The 17,252-nt window shown below is 39.3% G+C and overlaps 1 protein-coding gene across 1 annotated transcript in view; it reads right to left on the bottom strand.

The window, feature by feature from the left end:
• Positions 1 to 132: 132 nt before the first annotated feature.
• LOC146147055 (plexin-B2-like) overlaps positions 133 to 17,252 on the bottom strand; it is a 42,267-nt gene continuing 25,147 nt past the window's right edge. Inside the window, exons 21-38 of the mRNA XM_083387904.1 lie at positions 16,742 to 16,970; positions 15,472 to 15,611; positions 13,974 to 14,104; positions 13,209 to 13,268; positions 13,070 to 13,141; positions 12,492 to 12,561; positions 11,940 to 12,086; positions 10,600 to 10,768; positions 9,563 to 9,672; positions 8,588 to 8,639; positions 5,975 to 6,030; positions 4,902 to 5,048; positions 3,578 to 3,735; positions 2,804 to 2,951; positions 2,478 to 2,542; positions 2,324 to 2,399; positions 1,761 to 1,835; positions 133 to 1,098 (exon numbers count right to left, since the gene is read on the bottom strand). Of these exons, the coding sequence (XP_083244030.1) occupies positions 994 to 1,098; positions 1,761 to 1,835; positions 2,324 to 2,399; positions 2,478 to 2,542; positions 2,804 to 2,951; positions 3,578 to 3,735; positions 4,902 to 5,048; positions 5,975 to 6,030; positions 8,588 to 8,639; positions 9,563 to 9,672; positions 10,600 to 10,768; positions 11,940 to 12,086; positions 12,492 to 12,561; positions 13,070 to 13,141; positions 13,209 to 13,268; positions 13,974 to 14,104; positions 15,472 to 15,611; positions 16,742 to 16,970 (2,010 nt within the window). The 3' untranslated portion in view covers positions 133 to 993. The remainder of the gene's footprint in view (positions 1,099 to 1,760; positions 1,836 to 2,323; positions 2,400 to 2,477; positions 2,543 to 2,803; positions 2,952 to 3,577; positions 3,736 to 4,901; positions 5,049 to 5,974; positions 6,031 to 8,587; positions 8,640 to 9,562; positions 9,673 to 10,599; positions 10,769 to 11,939; positions 12,087 to 12,491; positions 12,562 to 13,069; positions 13,142 to 13,208; positions 13,269 to 13,973; positions 14,105 to 15,471; positions 15,612 to 16,741; positions 16,971 to 17,252) is intronic.

Genomic DNA, 17,252 nt, shown 5'->3' with positions numbered 1-17,252 from the left:
TAACAACTGGTTGTGATTCACAACTTTTTGCTATCTATACAAGCATCATCAGCTAAAGAATTTAAAATTGATTACGAATTCGCCAAACTTAGACGAAGCTCTCTCCAAAAAACAACTTGCCGCCTTCGGTTTAGGAGGGTATTTTTATTTGGAACAGAAAAACAACGCGACATGACAGTCTGCAGATGTAATAGGCAGCGTGGAAAGGCGTATAAAATGCAAACGATTTTCGTGTGGTAACTATATATTGCAAAATCAGGAATCTCACGATTACAAACAAAACGTATTTAAACAATGATACAAAAATGCGGACGTTGTCAGACATCGTTCGTCAGGGTTTATACTTAAAATGCCAAACGACACAAAAACACTTTTCACGATTTCGTTAACGAAAAATAAACAAACGTATTTTTAACGATTAAAAACACACACTATAATATTTAAAATACAACGATCGATGATTAACTGTATTTTTCAACTTCAGACTTTTTCTGCATAGCCCAGGGGGTTATTCCCTACCTTCTAAGATATACCAATGACAACTGTGCAGAGAATTAAAAACCTTACTATTTCCCTACAAAGCACAGTGACGATTTATAAGACCCCCAAAAAACTCTTATGTAAGTTTATTGGAAAGCTTAAAATGTAAGCTTATTTGTTTTAACATAGAATTCAAAACACAGTTTTTTAGATGGTTTATTATTATGTATATTTCTATTTGAAATTTGTCTATGTTACCCAAAACATCGATTCTGCAATCTTTTTAAACACCGCAACATCTTGCTTTGTTTACTCTTTTGAAACTTTGTGGTTAAAATCATAAAAAAGCAATGCAAAGTACGTAAAACGTCGTGAAACAGTACAGCGTACAATCCCTCGCACATTTTTTACCCGTTCGGACAGAGGGACCGTGGCGATTTCGCCAAGAGTGCGCATCCCTGAGTAGCTTGATCCCGCCGCCGACCTCTGACCAGTGTCCAGCAGAGTGTGACGTCACACAACGGTGGTGATCGAGCTCCGTTCGCCCAGTCGCTGACAGATCGACTCGATTGCCTTGGCGTAGGAATCTTTGCCGCTGTCTCGCAAACCGTCCACAACCTGCAAGGCATGTGGAACATTAAAAACGACGAATTGTCAATGCAAAAAAACGACTTGGCGACCAGCACATTTTTACATTGTGGTGATTTGAGTGAGTATGCGGGCAGTTAACTAGGGCTTGAAACCGTCCACAACCTGCAAAGCACGTGGAACGTTGTAAAACGACATAATTGTCAATGTTGACATTTAAGTGACTTAGAGCGACGCCATTTTTACAAGGTGGCGTTTAGAGTAAATATGCAGGCGGTTAAACATGTTAAGCTATTCAAATTGGGTAAATTGGTCCTATTATGAGCAAAGTCTTAGCTAAACAATACCAAATAGAGAGAAATTTGTTTTATGTGCAAAAAATAGGATAATAACCCAATTTTAAATAATGCTTAATGAAAACACTTAATTTCAACTGAAGTCATTTGTCTTAAAGACTTAAGCCAAGTCAAGTCAAGTCATTTGTCTAAAAGACTTAAGTCAAGTTAAGTCATTTTGCCCAAGAGACTTAAGTCATTACAATACTGCCATTACGTCATAGAATCTAGTCTGACGGAGCACATGTATTCGAAAGATATACTTAACATTGTATTGTGGTGTAAAATCGTCATTTAACAGCGTTCTGAAGCAAAGTTAAAGTGGATCAGGAAACTAAAATCAATTGAATCTCTAACCTGCTCGCGATACTTGAGAAGGTGGGACGCCAGAAGTTGCGCGGCCGCTTGCTCGTTCAGCTGATTTCCGTACTTCTGTATTGCAAAAATAAACATGAAAGGTAACAGGAAGAATAGTTGCTGTCTAGAAGGAATAGTTACCACAAAATTATGTTGTCAACACAATCAATAGGTCACCATGGACTATTTATAGTTCCTTAGTTCAATAGATGAGATCACTAGGGTGTGCTGTACAGTGCACACCTTTCGGGCATCATAAAAGGGGCAGACAGCCTAAAGAGCTTGAAATATTTAATACCGTTTGAAATACTACCGTTGGATAGGTAGAAAAAATAGTAAAACGCACACTTTTTTTCGATTTTGTGACTAATCTATATTGTATTCATGTTCAGAAGTCTCCGAAGTGAGTTTTACCAAACGCACAGACCAGCCACGAGACTTGAAATGATTGTAATTATGAGTCACCGATTGCGATGCGACCCACACCGTTGTAATAATCGACGCAAGGCGGATATGGAAACAAATATAATACCATTCAGTCGTGACTGTGCTATTAATTTTACCTTTGATCGTTCACGCAATATGGCGTTCATGTCTTCTTCACCAAGCTTCTCTGTGTTTGAAACATTAACGAAGAACCTATAAACAACAGGAATTGTGATTCATTGCTTCAGTTTAAATTTAAAAGTGGTACTACAAGTGTTTAAAGAGACTTACTCTTTGACCATTACTTTGTAGGTTTCGGCGTCTTTGGCGTACAGCAGTTTGTTGGAGGGAGAATCCTGCACAAATAGAATAAATTACTTAAGATAGTCAAAAATCAAAGGTTTCGCCTCAAACTTGGCAAGTCAAATATAACTCAACCTCATTAGTTTAATCGGAAAGTCACTTTGATCATTTTATTTTGCGAAAAGCGTTCCTTAATAAACCTTCAGAAAAAAAGGCGTTTAAAACACAATTTGCTTAGTTCGTTCACAAAGCGTTAAAAAAGCAGAGACGGCGGCTTGACCAAGTGCAAAACACGCAAGGAAAGAGCGACTCACGTGACCCAGCTTGCGGTGAGTGGTGGTGCAGGCGTCCATGAAGGCCTGGGTTATAACGTTCAGGCAGCTGTCCACGATCGCCGTCTTGTTTGTGTCGAAAAGGAACTCGGGGTTCTTGAGTACGTTCACCCAGTAGCGAAGCAGCAGGCTGCACGGAAGTTCAGAACAATTATAAAAGCTCTTTCAGCTGACTGCTGTTATTACTATACGTGTGTGGAGGGTTGACATTGTTTGTTTTCGATTTTGGTCGTTTGAGCCAGGGCAGTGGTTATCGACTTCCCGTGAGCCACGGTTGAGTAACCCTTGGCTAGGGTGCAGCCATAACCGCAATAGCTAAAAAAAAACTCTCCGATAAATACTTCATCTCGTCCTTATAGATTGTTTAAAATCACAGGGGGTTTGTGATATTGCGTTTTTATGAATGCGATGTTTCCTAAAACAGTTAGGAACTAAAATAAGTAAAGCTTTTTTGTAAAAGGTACATAATTATTGCAAGAAAAAAAGTACTTAAAAAGTAAAGGCTTTTAAGAAAAGCAATTCCAAATGTTGTTAAAACGGTCAGTTACAGGGTGGCGGTCGGCCTGCGGACTATAAAAGAGTAGCTAAATATTACTTCAAAACCCGATTACAGTCTTTAAAAACCAAACAATCCAATACTACAGCATTGTTGGCATATTGCTAGTACAAAATGCCGACTCGATTGGTGCCCGATTGAACGCCTTTCTCAAAACCCGGCAACAAGCAACAACAGCAGTATAGCGCGGGTCTGTTTACCTGTTGGTCTTCCAGATGTGAATGACTTCCGCCTCGTTCACTCTGTGCTTTTCCGCCTCGCGATCCAGAAACTGGAAGAAGTAGCGAACCGGCGTCGGCAGCGGCTTCGGACACAGGATGGCGCGAAAGACGTCGTCGACGTACTGCTGCAAAGTAGTCTGTGAAGGAAAGCGGGCGTCAGTGGGTCCAGTACTGCATGCGCTTGCACGTTTTTTTTTCATACAGTGTTTCCATGTCTGCTTTACCCCTGCCATACACTAGGCTCGCAGGTCACAAATTGACCTATCACACATTCCAGTAAATCTACCTTGTTTCAAATCCGAGGTATAATTGTATTCTTTATGAAAGTATAAAGTATTTCACTAAGTGTTTGTATTACCTTGCCATCATTTTTTTTTTTGTACCATGTCGCAACGAACAAAAGCAATGCGTTTTTAGGCAAGTAACTGAGTGCTTTGTGCTTTGTGGGTCGCTTTGTTAACGTTATTTGGTGCTCCCCATTTGCATGATAACACATTTCTGCACATGGATTTTGCGCAATCAAGCACAGGGAATTGTCTCCGAGATACGAGTGCTGAATGCAGAAAGCCAAAAAACACAATTACCAACAGGGATAATAAAACTTGCAGAGAGGTAAAACACCAAGCTAAAAAGGTTGTCGCCATGCCTGCCCTAGCGTCAGGTGGGTCGATGATAACTGGAATTATTATTTAGGGTTAGAACATGCACCAGAAAAGTTACATATATACGACGCTTTAGTGACCTTTGAGCGGGAAACCTACTATCAATTAACCAAGGAAAGAAAAAGTAACCGAAAATAATTTTCGTTGCGGTGTGCTACTATTTTCTATGAATAAATTCCTATTTGTCATCATTTACGTGCATCACCGAGCGCCGTGAAGTTACTACAGCTGTTGGTTAACGTTGAATGTTGTTTGCCAAAAAGTGCCCGGTTTGTCAAACAATAAAAAATACAACTCTGGTCAACTTGAAATCTGATTCGATCGCACCGAACAAAAACGGCATAATAAGAATATCAAAGCCCATACAGAAGTAGGTATATATAGCTCTATGTTGAAAATGAATAAAGAGTTTTTCGAAACGTTCAAAATGATACCTACTTTTGTATGGGCTTTTATATTCTTATTGAGTCCTACTACAACATCCAACCATTATGCTCTAAAAACGGCATACATTTTCGCTCTTGAGACACGCACAATCAGCATAGTAAAATGCGTGTCCCAACTCCAAGCCTTAGACGCTGTTATGGATCAGCAACACAAATTCTCCCAATTTAAAATATACAATGTATAATGGTTTCTACCTTGGAGCGGACCATCCTGGTGAGGTACATTTCCTGGAAGGGTCGGTTCATCAGGTTGTCGATGAGCGCCTTGGTCTTCCGTCCACCGCTCTGGTTCTCATCCGTTTCAGTGAAGCCGTTGGCCGAGTCGTCATCACGCGGGTGGATCTAAAGACGGAGGATTCAAGGACCACTTGAATATACAAAAAATACTCAGCATATGTGCTTTATGTAAAAGTGTGTACGGCTTAGCCATACGTATAGTATAGTCAAGTCATGGAGACCAAGCAAAATGTCCCAAAGTTCTTCGGCTGGATATGTTGTAGGCTGGCGTAACCACTAAAATTGTATTAATTCCAGATAATTTTTTTCTAGGGGCGCAAAAAGGGGCGACTTGAATATATATTAATATAAAAAGTCTAAACAATTGTGTTTTAATGTGACGCCAACATTTGTCGCTTTTGACTCGACATTTCAATGGGCGTCTCTCAAATCAAACGAACGCTTTCGTTTAATTTCTTACCGAAATATTGATTTGGCGTACTCGATTTCTAAACGTCCGGCGACGTCTGTCACTAAGAAGCGGCGGGAAAAGACGGCACTAATTCGTTGTTCAATCGATTGCAAGCAATTGATACGCGAACAGGAATACATTTGGGAAACCAAACGGATTCGGTAACCTATATGCAGCGGTTCTGCACGTCAATTGGAATGTTTAATAACAGCAGTACACATATTTGTAATTATTTTCAATTATTTATTTGAATATACTGTACGGAAAAATAAAAGGCGCTTTTTAGAACAGGGGTTCCCAACCTTATTTACACCGTGGCCCCCTTTGAAAATTTTGAGAAATTAATGGCCCCCCTATTTTTTTTAACTATTTTAAAAAAAATAAAAACGTCATTTCAATTCAAAAACTGGTTTATACAGTAACCGGTAGTTAGACTGATACAAATACAATGGCAATCTTATTTATTATTTTTCAAAATGTTTAAAGCCCCCTTGAAAAAGGGGGCCCCCTAGCGGAATTTAGAGAGAATTTTACCCTAAGAATTTTACATGGCCCAAAAATAACAATTTCATTTACTTACCAAGTGATAAATTCGTCGTCCTGGGGTAAGTAGTGGAGATTTCGAATCTGGGGAGGCTGCAAAAAAAATAAAATACGTTGTGAGACCACGCTAAAAGAACAGGAGCGCAATGTTGTTGGCATAACGCCATCAAGAGCAATCACGAAACCCCGATTTGCGTCGCTGTGTTAAATTGTAAAATTTGCGGCAGCGCGGTAATATGGCAGCATGGCGCGGCACATTTCCTCGAAAATTCGTGACGGGGCGGAAATGCATTTAGAAAGCGTGCACGTAATTTTGGCGAAACAGTATCAGTGGTCTTGTTTCGGTTACCGCATTGTCTGGCACCAGGGTGGTGACCTAGGTAAAGTTGGCAGACGCCACACAGCATGCACAGTGCTACTATTTATTTGTCTCTGTGACTTCCCTTTACTTAAGTCTTTTAGACAAATGACTTGACTTGAACTTCAGTCATTAAGCAAAATGACTTGACTGAGACTTAAGTCATTGAGTCAAATGACTTGACTAGGACTTTAGTCATTTCAAAATGACTTGTTTACAACACTGATTTCACAATACGTTTACTTGGTGAATGCTTTTTTGTCAATTATTGATTGTCCATTGCGTAATTAATTGCCTTTGATTAGCGAACGATGTTTGCGAACAATTGAAAAAAAGTTTACAGCCACTACAGCATAATTGTAACTAGGATGATATTTGGTGATTTTGTGCTACCCATAGCGGATCTGGCAAAACATGGCGTTATTAAACCGAGCTACTGAAATTAAAACTAAAAAGGCTATGTCAACCAGGTTATTTTGCAAACAATTGCTTGACCGTTAGGAAGCCAAGTTAACATTAATTGTTAATACTGGATTTTTGTTAGAAACTTAGTTTTGTACGATTACGATAACGCCGGCTGGTATTTGGGATCCGGATCCGGGTTCGGTTTCCATCCAATGTTATCAGACATGCCCAAAATTGTAACCAATGCAACTTGGTATCTACTGCAAACTCTTGCATCAAATTACAAAAAAAAAAAACTGCAAAAGAGCGAGTTCGCCAAACTGCCGAATCAAAAACACATGCGAATTATATACAACACGGCTGGTCCGCGTCTTTGCGATCGATCGCAACTCATGCAAATGTGCGCGCGTGCGCGGAGCACTATAGGATACGGACCGGCGAAAAACACGGAGCTGTCTTGCACCGAGGGGCTTCGGGGGCTGGTGGGGGGCAGGTGGACGTCGAAGCTGAAACCGCGCTCCAGGAACTGCGCGAAACTCCCCCTATCGCGCTCGTCGTCTTCGGGTGGATTGGATGGATGAAGAAAGGCGAAGATAAAAGTTTTTATCGGATTTTGTTGAGTTTGTGTTTGTGTGTGTGTGTAGATTGGTAAATAGGTGCATGTAATTGTATGTATGTGCGTGTGTAAGGGGGTGTGCCTTGTCCCGGGCATAATGTTTGACTTGGCAATATGGGTTTGCTGTAAAAATGGCAACTGTATGCGGTTTGGGATTTTTCTCAACGATAAAGATTTAATTGATCTACATGACATGTTACGATTGTGCATCTAAAAGTTTAATATCCTTTCAAAGTATTGTTGTGTTCGTTTTTCTTTTGAATTGTGTCTTTATTAAAGTTTGCGCTTTCAGAATAACTCGAATGTTTTACGGTACGCTCGCGTGACTTATCGTTGCAGGTTTAGGTGTCATACGCTTTGAATACTGGCAAACCACCTACACGTTTACCACATTAAATCCCTGTGCTAAAGTTAGTACAAGATGCGTGGGTTACCATTTTACAACGATGAGTCAAAACAGAACCTATACCAAATAAATGCATTATATAGGAAACGCGTAAAATGGACAGATGTATGGTGAAAAAATGTTAAACCCGTTGCAAGCAGGGAAACAAAAAGGGCGGAAGAAAAGCATAGACTGGTTACGCTAATTATTTTCGAATTAATCGGGCTAGTTATGGCTTGCCAAAAACATTCGGCGGCCGGAATCATCTTGTTATAGATTAAAAATGCTTCGACCATACAACAGCATGAACCCGTCTGACCCTCGATACTGCGCAAAAGCGCGCATCCGGTCTTCTGCGCAATTAAGGCGTGACGTCACACATTTTCGCGCCCCAGCTAAAAGCCCGTCACGGGTTGGCGCATTTGAATTTAAGCGCACCACGGTAAATGATGTAAAGCGGTGCAACGAGTTGTCTGGGCGTGATCGACTAAGCGAAAATAAATGACATGACTGCAGTAGTATTGCGATGAAGTCACTCAATCACGTTTTATTGCAAGGTAAAACGTTTCGCCTTGCTAAGGTCATTTTTGTGAAGCTGCTGCTGTTTCTTTGATTGGTTCGTGTGCTCAGTTTGCTGTTTTGTAAAATACCTTTTTTACTTTTAGCTATTGCGGGTGTTAGGTTTATTGTCATTTTATCAAGTAAATGAGAACATGTCTTGAACGTAAAGTGACATGTGGTCTCCATGGGTGTTCGATCTTTATATCGTTTAATATGGTGGTGTGACAAATTATTGTTGTTTAGCTGTTTAGACTTGAATGAAGACATATATCGTTGGTTATAACTCAAACATACACAAACAAAACTAGGTAAGAGCAATGCTCACCTGGTATTTCTTCGCTGGGCGGTCGCAGCATGACAATTGCATCGTTGGGTACCTATGAAAAAACGCAAAATATTTAAACTTCAAGAGTAAACACTAACATTAACCCCAAAGTACACAAACTTCGCCAACAAGAATTCACGACAAAGGGCGAAAAGTATATTGCACTGCATCTAACGGAGATCGGGTTTACCTGAGCCATTAGCATGACGTACACCGGTAAACAGCAATCAAGTTAACGTGTCGCGATTCGGAAAGCACGATTGCCGTTAAATCTTCGTTAACAACGGCAAGGTATTTTAGTGTTGTCGCATGCCAAAATATGGATATTGTCATATTCGCGTTTACCTGGAACTGCTAGGACAAAGCCGGTTAGCCCTGTACAGTGTCCATATGAACTAGTATTGTTTTAATGGTCGCTGGTGTTGCGTCCAATCGACAGTACCTCAGATTTGTTTTTGATTTTATATTGTCCTTTATCGTATCGTATGACAAATAGTGATCGAAAGTACAAACTTAGTACTCAACAATGGCAAACTGAGAGTGCAAAAAGAGAAAAATATAATCGCCCTCACAGTTAAAGGACTACAAATTGAAGAATATTCTCTGTACTTTTCTGTGTCAACCAAATAAAGGTAATTTTTAAGTTCTTGAGGGAAATATATTTCGCCACAAAATAAAGCATAATCGTTAGGCTAATACTGAACAGTCAGAGTTCAAACGAAATAAAACCCCCTTGAAGATATAGCTTTATGAACTGCAATAATATAATAAAATAATTTAAGTATAAGGGGATTGCTGGCAATACTTGCCAAAGCAAAACACAAACAAAAACGTTTTAACGACTAATGATTTGCGATTTGATAAAAGTCAGCTTCCTCCCAGTCAAACATCGCGGTATTCAAGTAATGGGAAGACTTGCGTGACTTAAATTTGAGGAAATACGTATATGCGACAACGGCTATACGCTCAGCTTACGTTGTAATGCTTTAACGTGTTGATCTTCGTGTAATGTCCGTCATGTTCCGACGTGGAATCGACGTCGGACAGGATAATGCCGTCTGTCGGATTGCTGGGGCTAAGATACACTGCAGAAAAAACGGAATATTTGTCTAAAAAAGGCATGAAGCGACAAAGTCATGAGTCCTTGACGCAATCAACACCTCAAGGCCGCGTGACATTTCGCGGCGATCATCCATTTGCTAACTATAGGCACTCGTTTAAAAATATTGATTGCGCTGTATAGTACCGAATGCCTCCTTTTTTTAGAAACTAAGATTTTCTATAACTGCTACAATCAAGATCAAGATTTTAAAACTGTCAATTAATCGAAGGATTGTGGGTCGTACATTGCTCAATTCATTGAGTTCAAAGACCCTATATGACCTAGTGATGTCACCCTACTGGCAAGGTGCGACCGATTGACCATATTTGGCGATCAAAAATATGTCACTGCCAATCAAAAACAAGTTTCCTATATCAAAATTACCTTGCAGCCTTTCAAATAACCGAAAACCAAAGTTATTGGATTTTCTTTTGAAAAAATTTTGCTAACGTTTGCCACTTTTTATCAACGATTCAATCTGATCGAATTTTATTCGAAACATCCACACATACAGTTATTAATACCATTTTTGGTGTATTTTCACTATTTAACCACAAGTAAAAAATTTTTAGAGTTGATTTATTATTGAGTATCCATCATTTTTGTACAGTTAAGTTTAAAGGACAATACCAAGTGTAAAGAACTAATCGTCACCTTAAATCCACCTCAAAGGCGCTTTAAACTCAAAAAGTCCATCAGTTTATGACCCCGGAAAGCCATCACAGTCTAAACGAATCAGTGCGCCAAGCAAGGCAGGCTAGAAAAACAACTAGCTTGCAGTAAAGTTCGAACTCACCACGACCTCCGGTCACACCGGGACCGTCGCCCTACCAACATTCTAGTTTATTTCAGTTCTGCAACAGCAGTGTACACACATAAGCTGGGCAGCTCTGAACGTAACAAAGCTTACCGAACTCAAGGTCATCGGGCTTGGGGCACTCGCTGTAGGGTCGGTCTTTGTACACGGCCTCGATGACCTTGGTCTTGGCTTGGGTGATCGTGTCCACGCTGATCACTTTGACGTCTACGCTTGACCTCAGGTTCTCGTAGGCGCTCTCTTCGATGGACGCGTGAAGAATCTATAAATGAAGTCGGACGTGTCATTTGGGTATTTAGTAAAATAGATGCTTTTATGAATTGTTTTTGTTGGTATAGCGAAAGCCATCACAGAAGAATCCGTCGATGAATGGTGCAAGCATGGTGGAGTCGGCCATGGCTTTGCTGTTGGTCAAAAAGCAGCTTCAGAAGGGCTAGATCACAGTCGTTAACACACATATGTGTGTACATCATTCAATGTTTTTGTTGGCCTATTTTTCACTATTCCGCAGTAGCAATTTTTAAAGCTTGTTGTTGTTTCAAACCACTACATGGAGAAACAGTTTTGTATACAAAACTTCTCGATTGCATTAGATTTGTCTAATAGTACAAAATATTGAACTAAATATAAACTGCGAACTATTTAGATTAGTTTTTTGTCAGTCGTGATTTGAACCCCGTTAATAATAATTACCTTTTATTTGAAAAAAACGCACACCTATACTGGTTAGTGGTTGTTATATTGTGGTGCTAACCTAAACATAAAAGTATACCTAAATGTAAATAGTACAATTGTCAATATTTAGGCAGTCCAAAGTTGCGTAACTTCCTGGTTGTTATAGATTTTTACGCGTCAACCTTTAAAGCCGCCACGAAAGGGAGAAATCAAATTTCGTCCAGTTGTGGTTTTTCCGATCAAACAAAGTTAAAAACCACTCGCGACACCGACTTTTTTACGGCGACATTTGATCTTAAATCGATTGCACAACCTGCCGTTGGGCTAATGGAATGCCCGAACATTAATTAGGACGTGTACTTGGGTGACCTTTCGCTAAACCCTTTAAAAACGAATCTCACAAAATCGATTTTAACACGTATGCCAGAATTTAAAATGTTACTTCGTTATGTGATCGTGCCTAATGTTTACTAATTTCAAGTACCATTAGCTATTTTTAATGTTGATACTATTAACATTTTAATATTCAATTTCGATGGAATTTTTTTTACAGTTTAATTACAGTGAGAGCGAATACGGTTTTAGAAAATCACGCGGTTTCCGGGAAATTACTAAATGCAATGGCACTGCATCCTACATTATACTCTGAAGACCCAACAGCATGGGCTCGTTCTATTCGTTAAAAACAAACCAACGCAGTCTCACTTCCAGGCGGTTTATTTCTGTCACCTCATGAACTTTTGAACAAAAACACCTACCACAGGATCATGGGGAACTTCCGAACCCAGCAGCGTCATTTCGTTCAAGCTGTTCATCGCCTTGTTGGCAATTACGTCACAGGGGGCACTGTTCACCAAATAGTGAATAGCCTTTGTCAGTAGAAAGATGGGCTTTCCGGCGTTATCCTGACGAAATATCGAAATCCAGTGATTACAAAGGACTAAGTCAGGTTTAATAGTTCACAGGCCGGGTGTTTTTAGAGTTTTTTTTATTTAGTTGTCTGCGGTTGGTATTCTACGTCATCGACGTGTTTAATAAATTACGCGGGAATCGTCACTGGTCAACGACATACGGCAACAGGATGTGTGACTTTATTAGGGGCATAAATAAAGACGGTGACGAGTTAGTGTCATGAGTCTAGTTCAACAAATAAACATTCTTCTAAAATATTCAAGCTTTGTTTTAGAAAGCTAGGAATCCTAATTACCTGAATACCATGTTTAACAGCGAGGAGATTGTGAAATAACCGCTTTTAAAAAACAAAGAAAAAACAAATTGTGGTATAGCCCACATATTAAAGACTAATTTACCGTGATGCAATCGTCGTAAAGAGTGATCGAGAGCCAATGTGAAACCATCTTCTCCACCACTGACTCAGATCTGCAATAACAGACCAATAACACGTAATGCTATGAAATGAGCAAGTTACTAACTCCTAATACAGTGAATACAATTTAAATATCTTGGTTTTTCGGATGCGATCCTAATTATTTTTAATGGGTTGCCATGTATCTAAGATTTTGTATTACTCAGCGTCAGCGATTTAATTAAAATCACAACTTATAAATACCCTCTATGATTCAAATATGTTGTGTTTTTTTAATTTGCTTCATTAGGGGTATGCACTAAAATACATTTCTGCTTTTCAAAATCCATTGTCCTTCATATAAATACAAAGGAACGCTAAATATATCCAAGTTAGTCTTGCCATTGTTTGTTACAAAAAATATATTTTGCTATAAAATTTGCGTATTTTAACAAGACTATACATCTAAAAATACCAATAGTTCTATTTCAAAGTACGCTAGCCGACCTTAACTGTTATTAGAACATATTTAACTGATTTGGTATGACCTATAAACAACTCAACCATAAGGATTTGTCTTACCTTCTTAGAAGTAACTTGGGGTTTTTGGCGACGTGTTTCTCTATCAGCTGCGAAAGCAGTTCCAACATTATCCTAAAAAAATACGATGTCACTTTTTTCAGGAAGCTAAAATGCGATAAAACAGACAAACGCAACGTACTTTGTGTAATATGGCAAATCAGAGAGAAGGCACACGGTAAGTAAGGAAGCGACGCTGCCTCTGCAAATCAAAAACACGGATTAAAATGCAATGAGCACGGTCACTTATAGTTACGAAAGATACACACTGGTTCAGTAAAATTGAATACAGCGCTTACCGTTTGCACTGGGGCGAGGTTATAAATATCCATTTTTGGCATTCTATTTGGAACAGATAAGGTTTTTGTTGGGCAAACAAGTAAGCCTATACAGCGTTAAAAACTAATGGTTAAGTCGACAGTTCTATATCACCTAAAAGCTTTAGGAATTATTGGCTGCTTTTTTGCTACTCAAACTTCTACCAATTATTCTTGGTCATTTTAAGACAATTAGATACGATTAATTAACAGTCCAAAGGGTGTGCTGTTAGACCAGGGGTTGGCAAGATCCGGCCCGCCAGAGTAGATCATCCGGCCCGCAACCTATTTTACAAACTGGGTACGTGGCAATTCCTCATATTTTTTGGCTGTATCAACTATGTAAAAGCAACATTTTCTTAATTTTGCGCAAATCTTGTTTCTGTGTCAAATGTAACATAGTTAGACTCCTTTTTAATTGCAAAATGCCCAAGTTATATCCCTGATTTACAGTCGTTGCGGTTGTTATCATAAAATGCGTAAAGTCTATGCAGTTAAAATTTAAGAGATCGTTCTGAGTTTGGTTTTGGCCCGCGACAAGAAAAGGTTGTCCACGCCTGAGTTAGACAATCGTAAAAAAATCGTCTTACTTGTCTTGAACTGTGAATCTACGTTGGTCCTCCAGGGTTGTGATGAGCGTAATTACGAAGTCCTTCTTTTTCAGCAGGGTCATAAGTTCGTTGAGAGCGTCCAATGTGCTCACTGATTCGCACTTCAATGCCTATGCAGCAGTAGCATTTTAAAATACAATCAGTTAACGTTAAAATAATAACGAAAAAGCTGCCTGTCGTTCGTTTGTATGTTTTTTTTAATATTGGCTATAATCGATTTTCAAATATTATAAGTGCGAAAAAAAAAGAAAAAGCCAAATACATAAATTAAGATATTTATATAAAAAAAAAATAGGTAACGTCATTTTATCAAAGGAAATACGTAAGGTCGTTTTAAATTTCGGTCTCAGTAATACTGTATATTGTATGCGGTTTTCGTCGAATTCCAATTAACATATATTTTGTTCGTGGTGCAGTTGAACGAAATGTGAAGCAACCGCACTACACATTTACCCCTTTTCTCTAACACCAATGGTCGTGGGACCCACAAATCGACCAACGCCCTCAGCATATGCTCTCCAGCCTATAGCTCCGGAAACTGTGGCGAAAGAAACAGCGTGGGTGTGAATGGATGGAAAACCGCAAGAAACGAGTATGCATTTCAACAATGCATGTGGTCAAAAGGATAGACTTTTGGCCTTTCGATTGTTAAGACCAGCGTTTTTAACCTTTTTAGTGCTCCTACCCTTTGAGCTTTCATGAAATTTTCTCGTACCCCCTGTATGGTCGACGGAAGTGAAATAAAATTGTAGTAATAGGAATTAAACTCAGTGTTTATACCTTGCGTGTTGAATGTATGCAATAAATACATTATTGTAAGTTCAACAATACTTACAACACACAAGCAAGCAATCAGTCAATTTACTAATGGTTTTTTTGTTGTTGCTTTTCGTAAATTACGCACTCTTTACAAATACGCCTAAATAGCACAGAATTTCACACTTGTACATGTCGTACCCTTCAACAAACTTTGTTCGTTTGTTTTTCTATGTGGTTATATCTTAATATACATGTTTTTTTTTTCAGTGACGAAATCAATTGAAGATTAGGTGATGTTTGAATCGTTTTTCATACTTTCAACACGCTTTATGAACAATTAATACATGTTAATTTAGGTATTTTTAAAACAAGCTGGGACCTCGGCGGCTTTTAACCTAACCATCCAACAACAAAGTTGTTTTCTATATGGTTATACCTTAATTTTTTGGCAGTGAAGAAATCAATCGAAGTTGTGGAGGTATTCGATTCTTGAATTACGTGCAGAAAGTTAGGCTAAGCTGTAAAACGCAGCTAGTTCATTTTGTTGATGCCAGGCCAACAGCCCTTGGCAGGGGCCCCCGAGATCGATTAAAAACATGCCAGGGCCGGGAACACAGCCAGGGGTGTCTTCAACAACACACGACCGCGCGACACGGCAACGCTTACTCGTGAATTTGGCACCGGGCCAAAGCGGAAGCGTATCACACGAATAACCCACCGCTTTATCTTGTACCGGGTGACCGGCGGTCTTGTTGAACAGCGTCTGCGTAAAGTAGGTGGTGGCGGGCAGGTAGGTGATGCGGTCCGACAGGTTCTCAGTGAGGTTCGTCATGTAACCCACTTGCAGCTCGAAGTAGGCTGTACAAAGGAAATAGAGTTTTAGTCACGTCGATGGGCGGTGTTGGCTATATGCTGGTAAATCGGTCAGAGAGAAATGGGTCACCGTTAGGTCGAATTACATTATCAAACGTGCCGATGCGCTTGGCAAGGTTTCTAGGGCGCCACACAAACCGAAAGCGGCAAAGATCTTACATTATTGGTCTTGATTTTGCGTTGTTTCATAAACTCATTTTATATGACTATTGACTATATATATACATATATGAATAGCGCAAAAAAGTAATAATGGGTAATAGGCCGGTCAATAGCTGGTTCGCCGCGTTGGCTGAACCCAAAAGGTGCGATAAACCTGTTTTAAACATTGCGATTTTCAATATTAAACTTCTACATTAACCGAAAAGAAAAGAAAAGCGTTTTGTAATGCGAATCATTAACTGGCTAAAAGCCTCATAAGTTTACCAGAACGCGTTGCGACATGAGTTCCTCCGCCGTCTTCAATGGGGGGTTATAAGGGAGATTAGGCATTGAACAAATAAACTGGCCGCGGTGAGCAACCGGAATATAAATGCCACGTTTCGTAAAAATTAATATAACAGCCCTATTTATATAAAACTTTTGTGAACGATGAAATTTATCTCACCCCTCAAAGTATATTAAGCACACATTTTTTTCTTTCATTATTAATTTTTTAGCCAGTATTTTATTTTGTCAACCATATAAACGCAAATTAAAATGGCATTTTTTGTTATACGAACTTTAACGCTCGCAATATCTCATCCCGGCGTTTAAAGCAAGCAAGCATAGGGGGTAACCCAACTATACGACTTTAAATTGAAACACGAAACGTGATATATTTTTCTTTTTTCGTTAATTTTTTTTGTTATTTTAATTTTGTAAACGTAAATTAAAATGGCATTTTTTGGTTATACAAAAATTTACCGCTTGCAATACTCTACCCTGGTGTTTAAAGCAGGGGATAGTAAACGATAAAATTCATCGCGCACCTCGAAGTATTCCAAGAAGTATTTATTAATTTCTTCATCAAAAATGGCATTTTATGTTACAAAACTTTAACGCTTGCAATATCTCATCCCGGCGTTTAAAGCAAGCATATAGGGGAACCAAACTATTGAATGGAAAGCACGAACCGTTTCTGGCCGTCTCCCTGGTCTTGTTCTCAAGGTCGTCCAACTTGCAGAGGATCATCTTTCGCTCCTTTTGCTGCTCCTTGGTGCGACGCCGATGACGAACCAATAGGAGGACGATCACCAGGATGAGGACCACCACCACAGGGATGGCGATGATGAGGGGGAGCATGCTCCCTGCTGGACAGTATAGCACCTGGGGCGTCGTGTGCGTCCAGTTTCCCGTGGTAACCTGTTATTGAAACCTCGATGTTGCTACCGAATGTGATTTATGCGATACAATCTATCTTAATTCTACAGTAGGCTATGTCTGTGAACTATATTTTTCTGTTTTATCGAAAACAAAACAAAAAATCAGTTGCTTAAAGCAGTGGTTTCAATTTGGTAGACCACTTTGCTTTGTAAAAGAATAGACGAACCAGGTTAATTCTTAAAACACGAAAAAAAAGAAACATCTTGCTATGTTACATAAAAAATTCAAATCATACAAACTATACTGTTCACAATCTAACTA

The sequence above is a fragment of the Ascidiella aspersa genome, chromosome 4 (genome assembly GCF_963924565.1).
Source record: "Ascidiella aspersa chromosome 4, kaAscAspe10.2, whole genome shotgun sequence".
Lineage (NCBI taxonomy): Eukaryota > Metazoa > Chordata > Ascidiacea > Phlebobranchia > Ascidiidae > Ascidiella > Ascidiella aspersa.
This window is presented reverse-complemented; position numbering and strand designations above follow the sequence as displayed.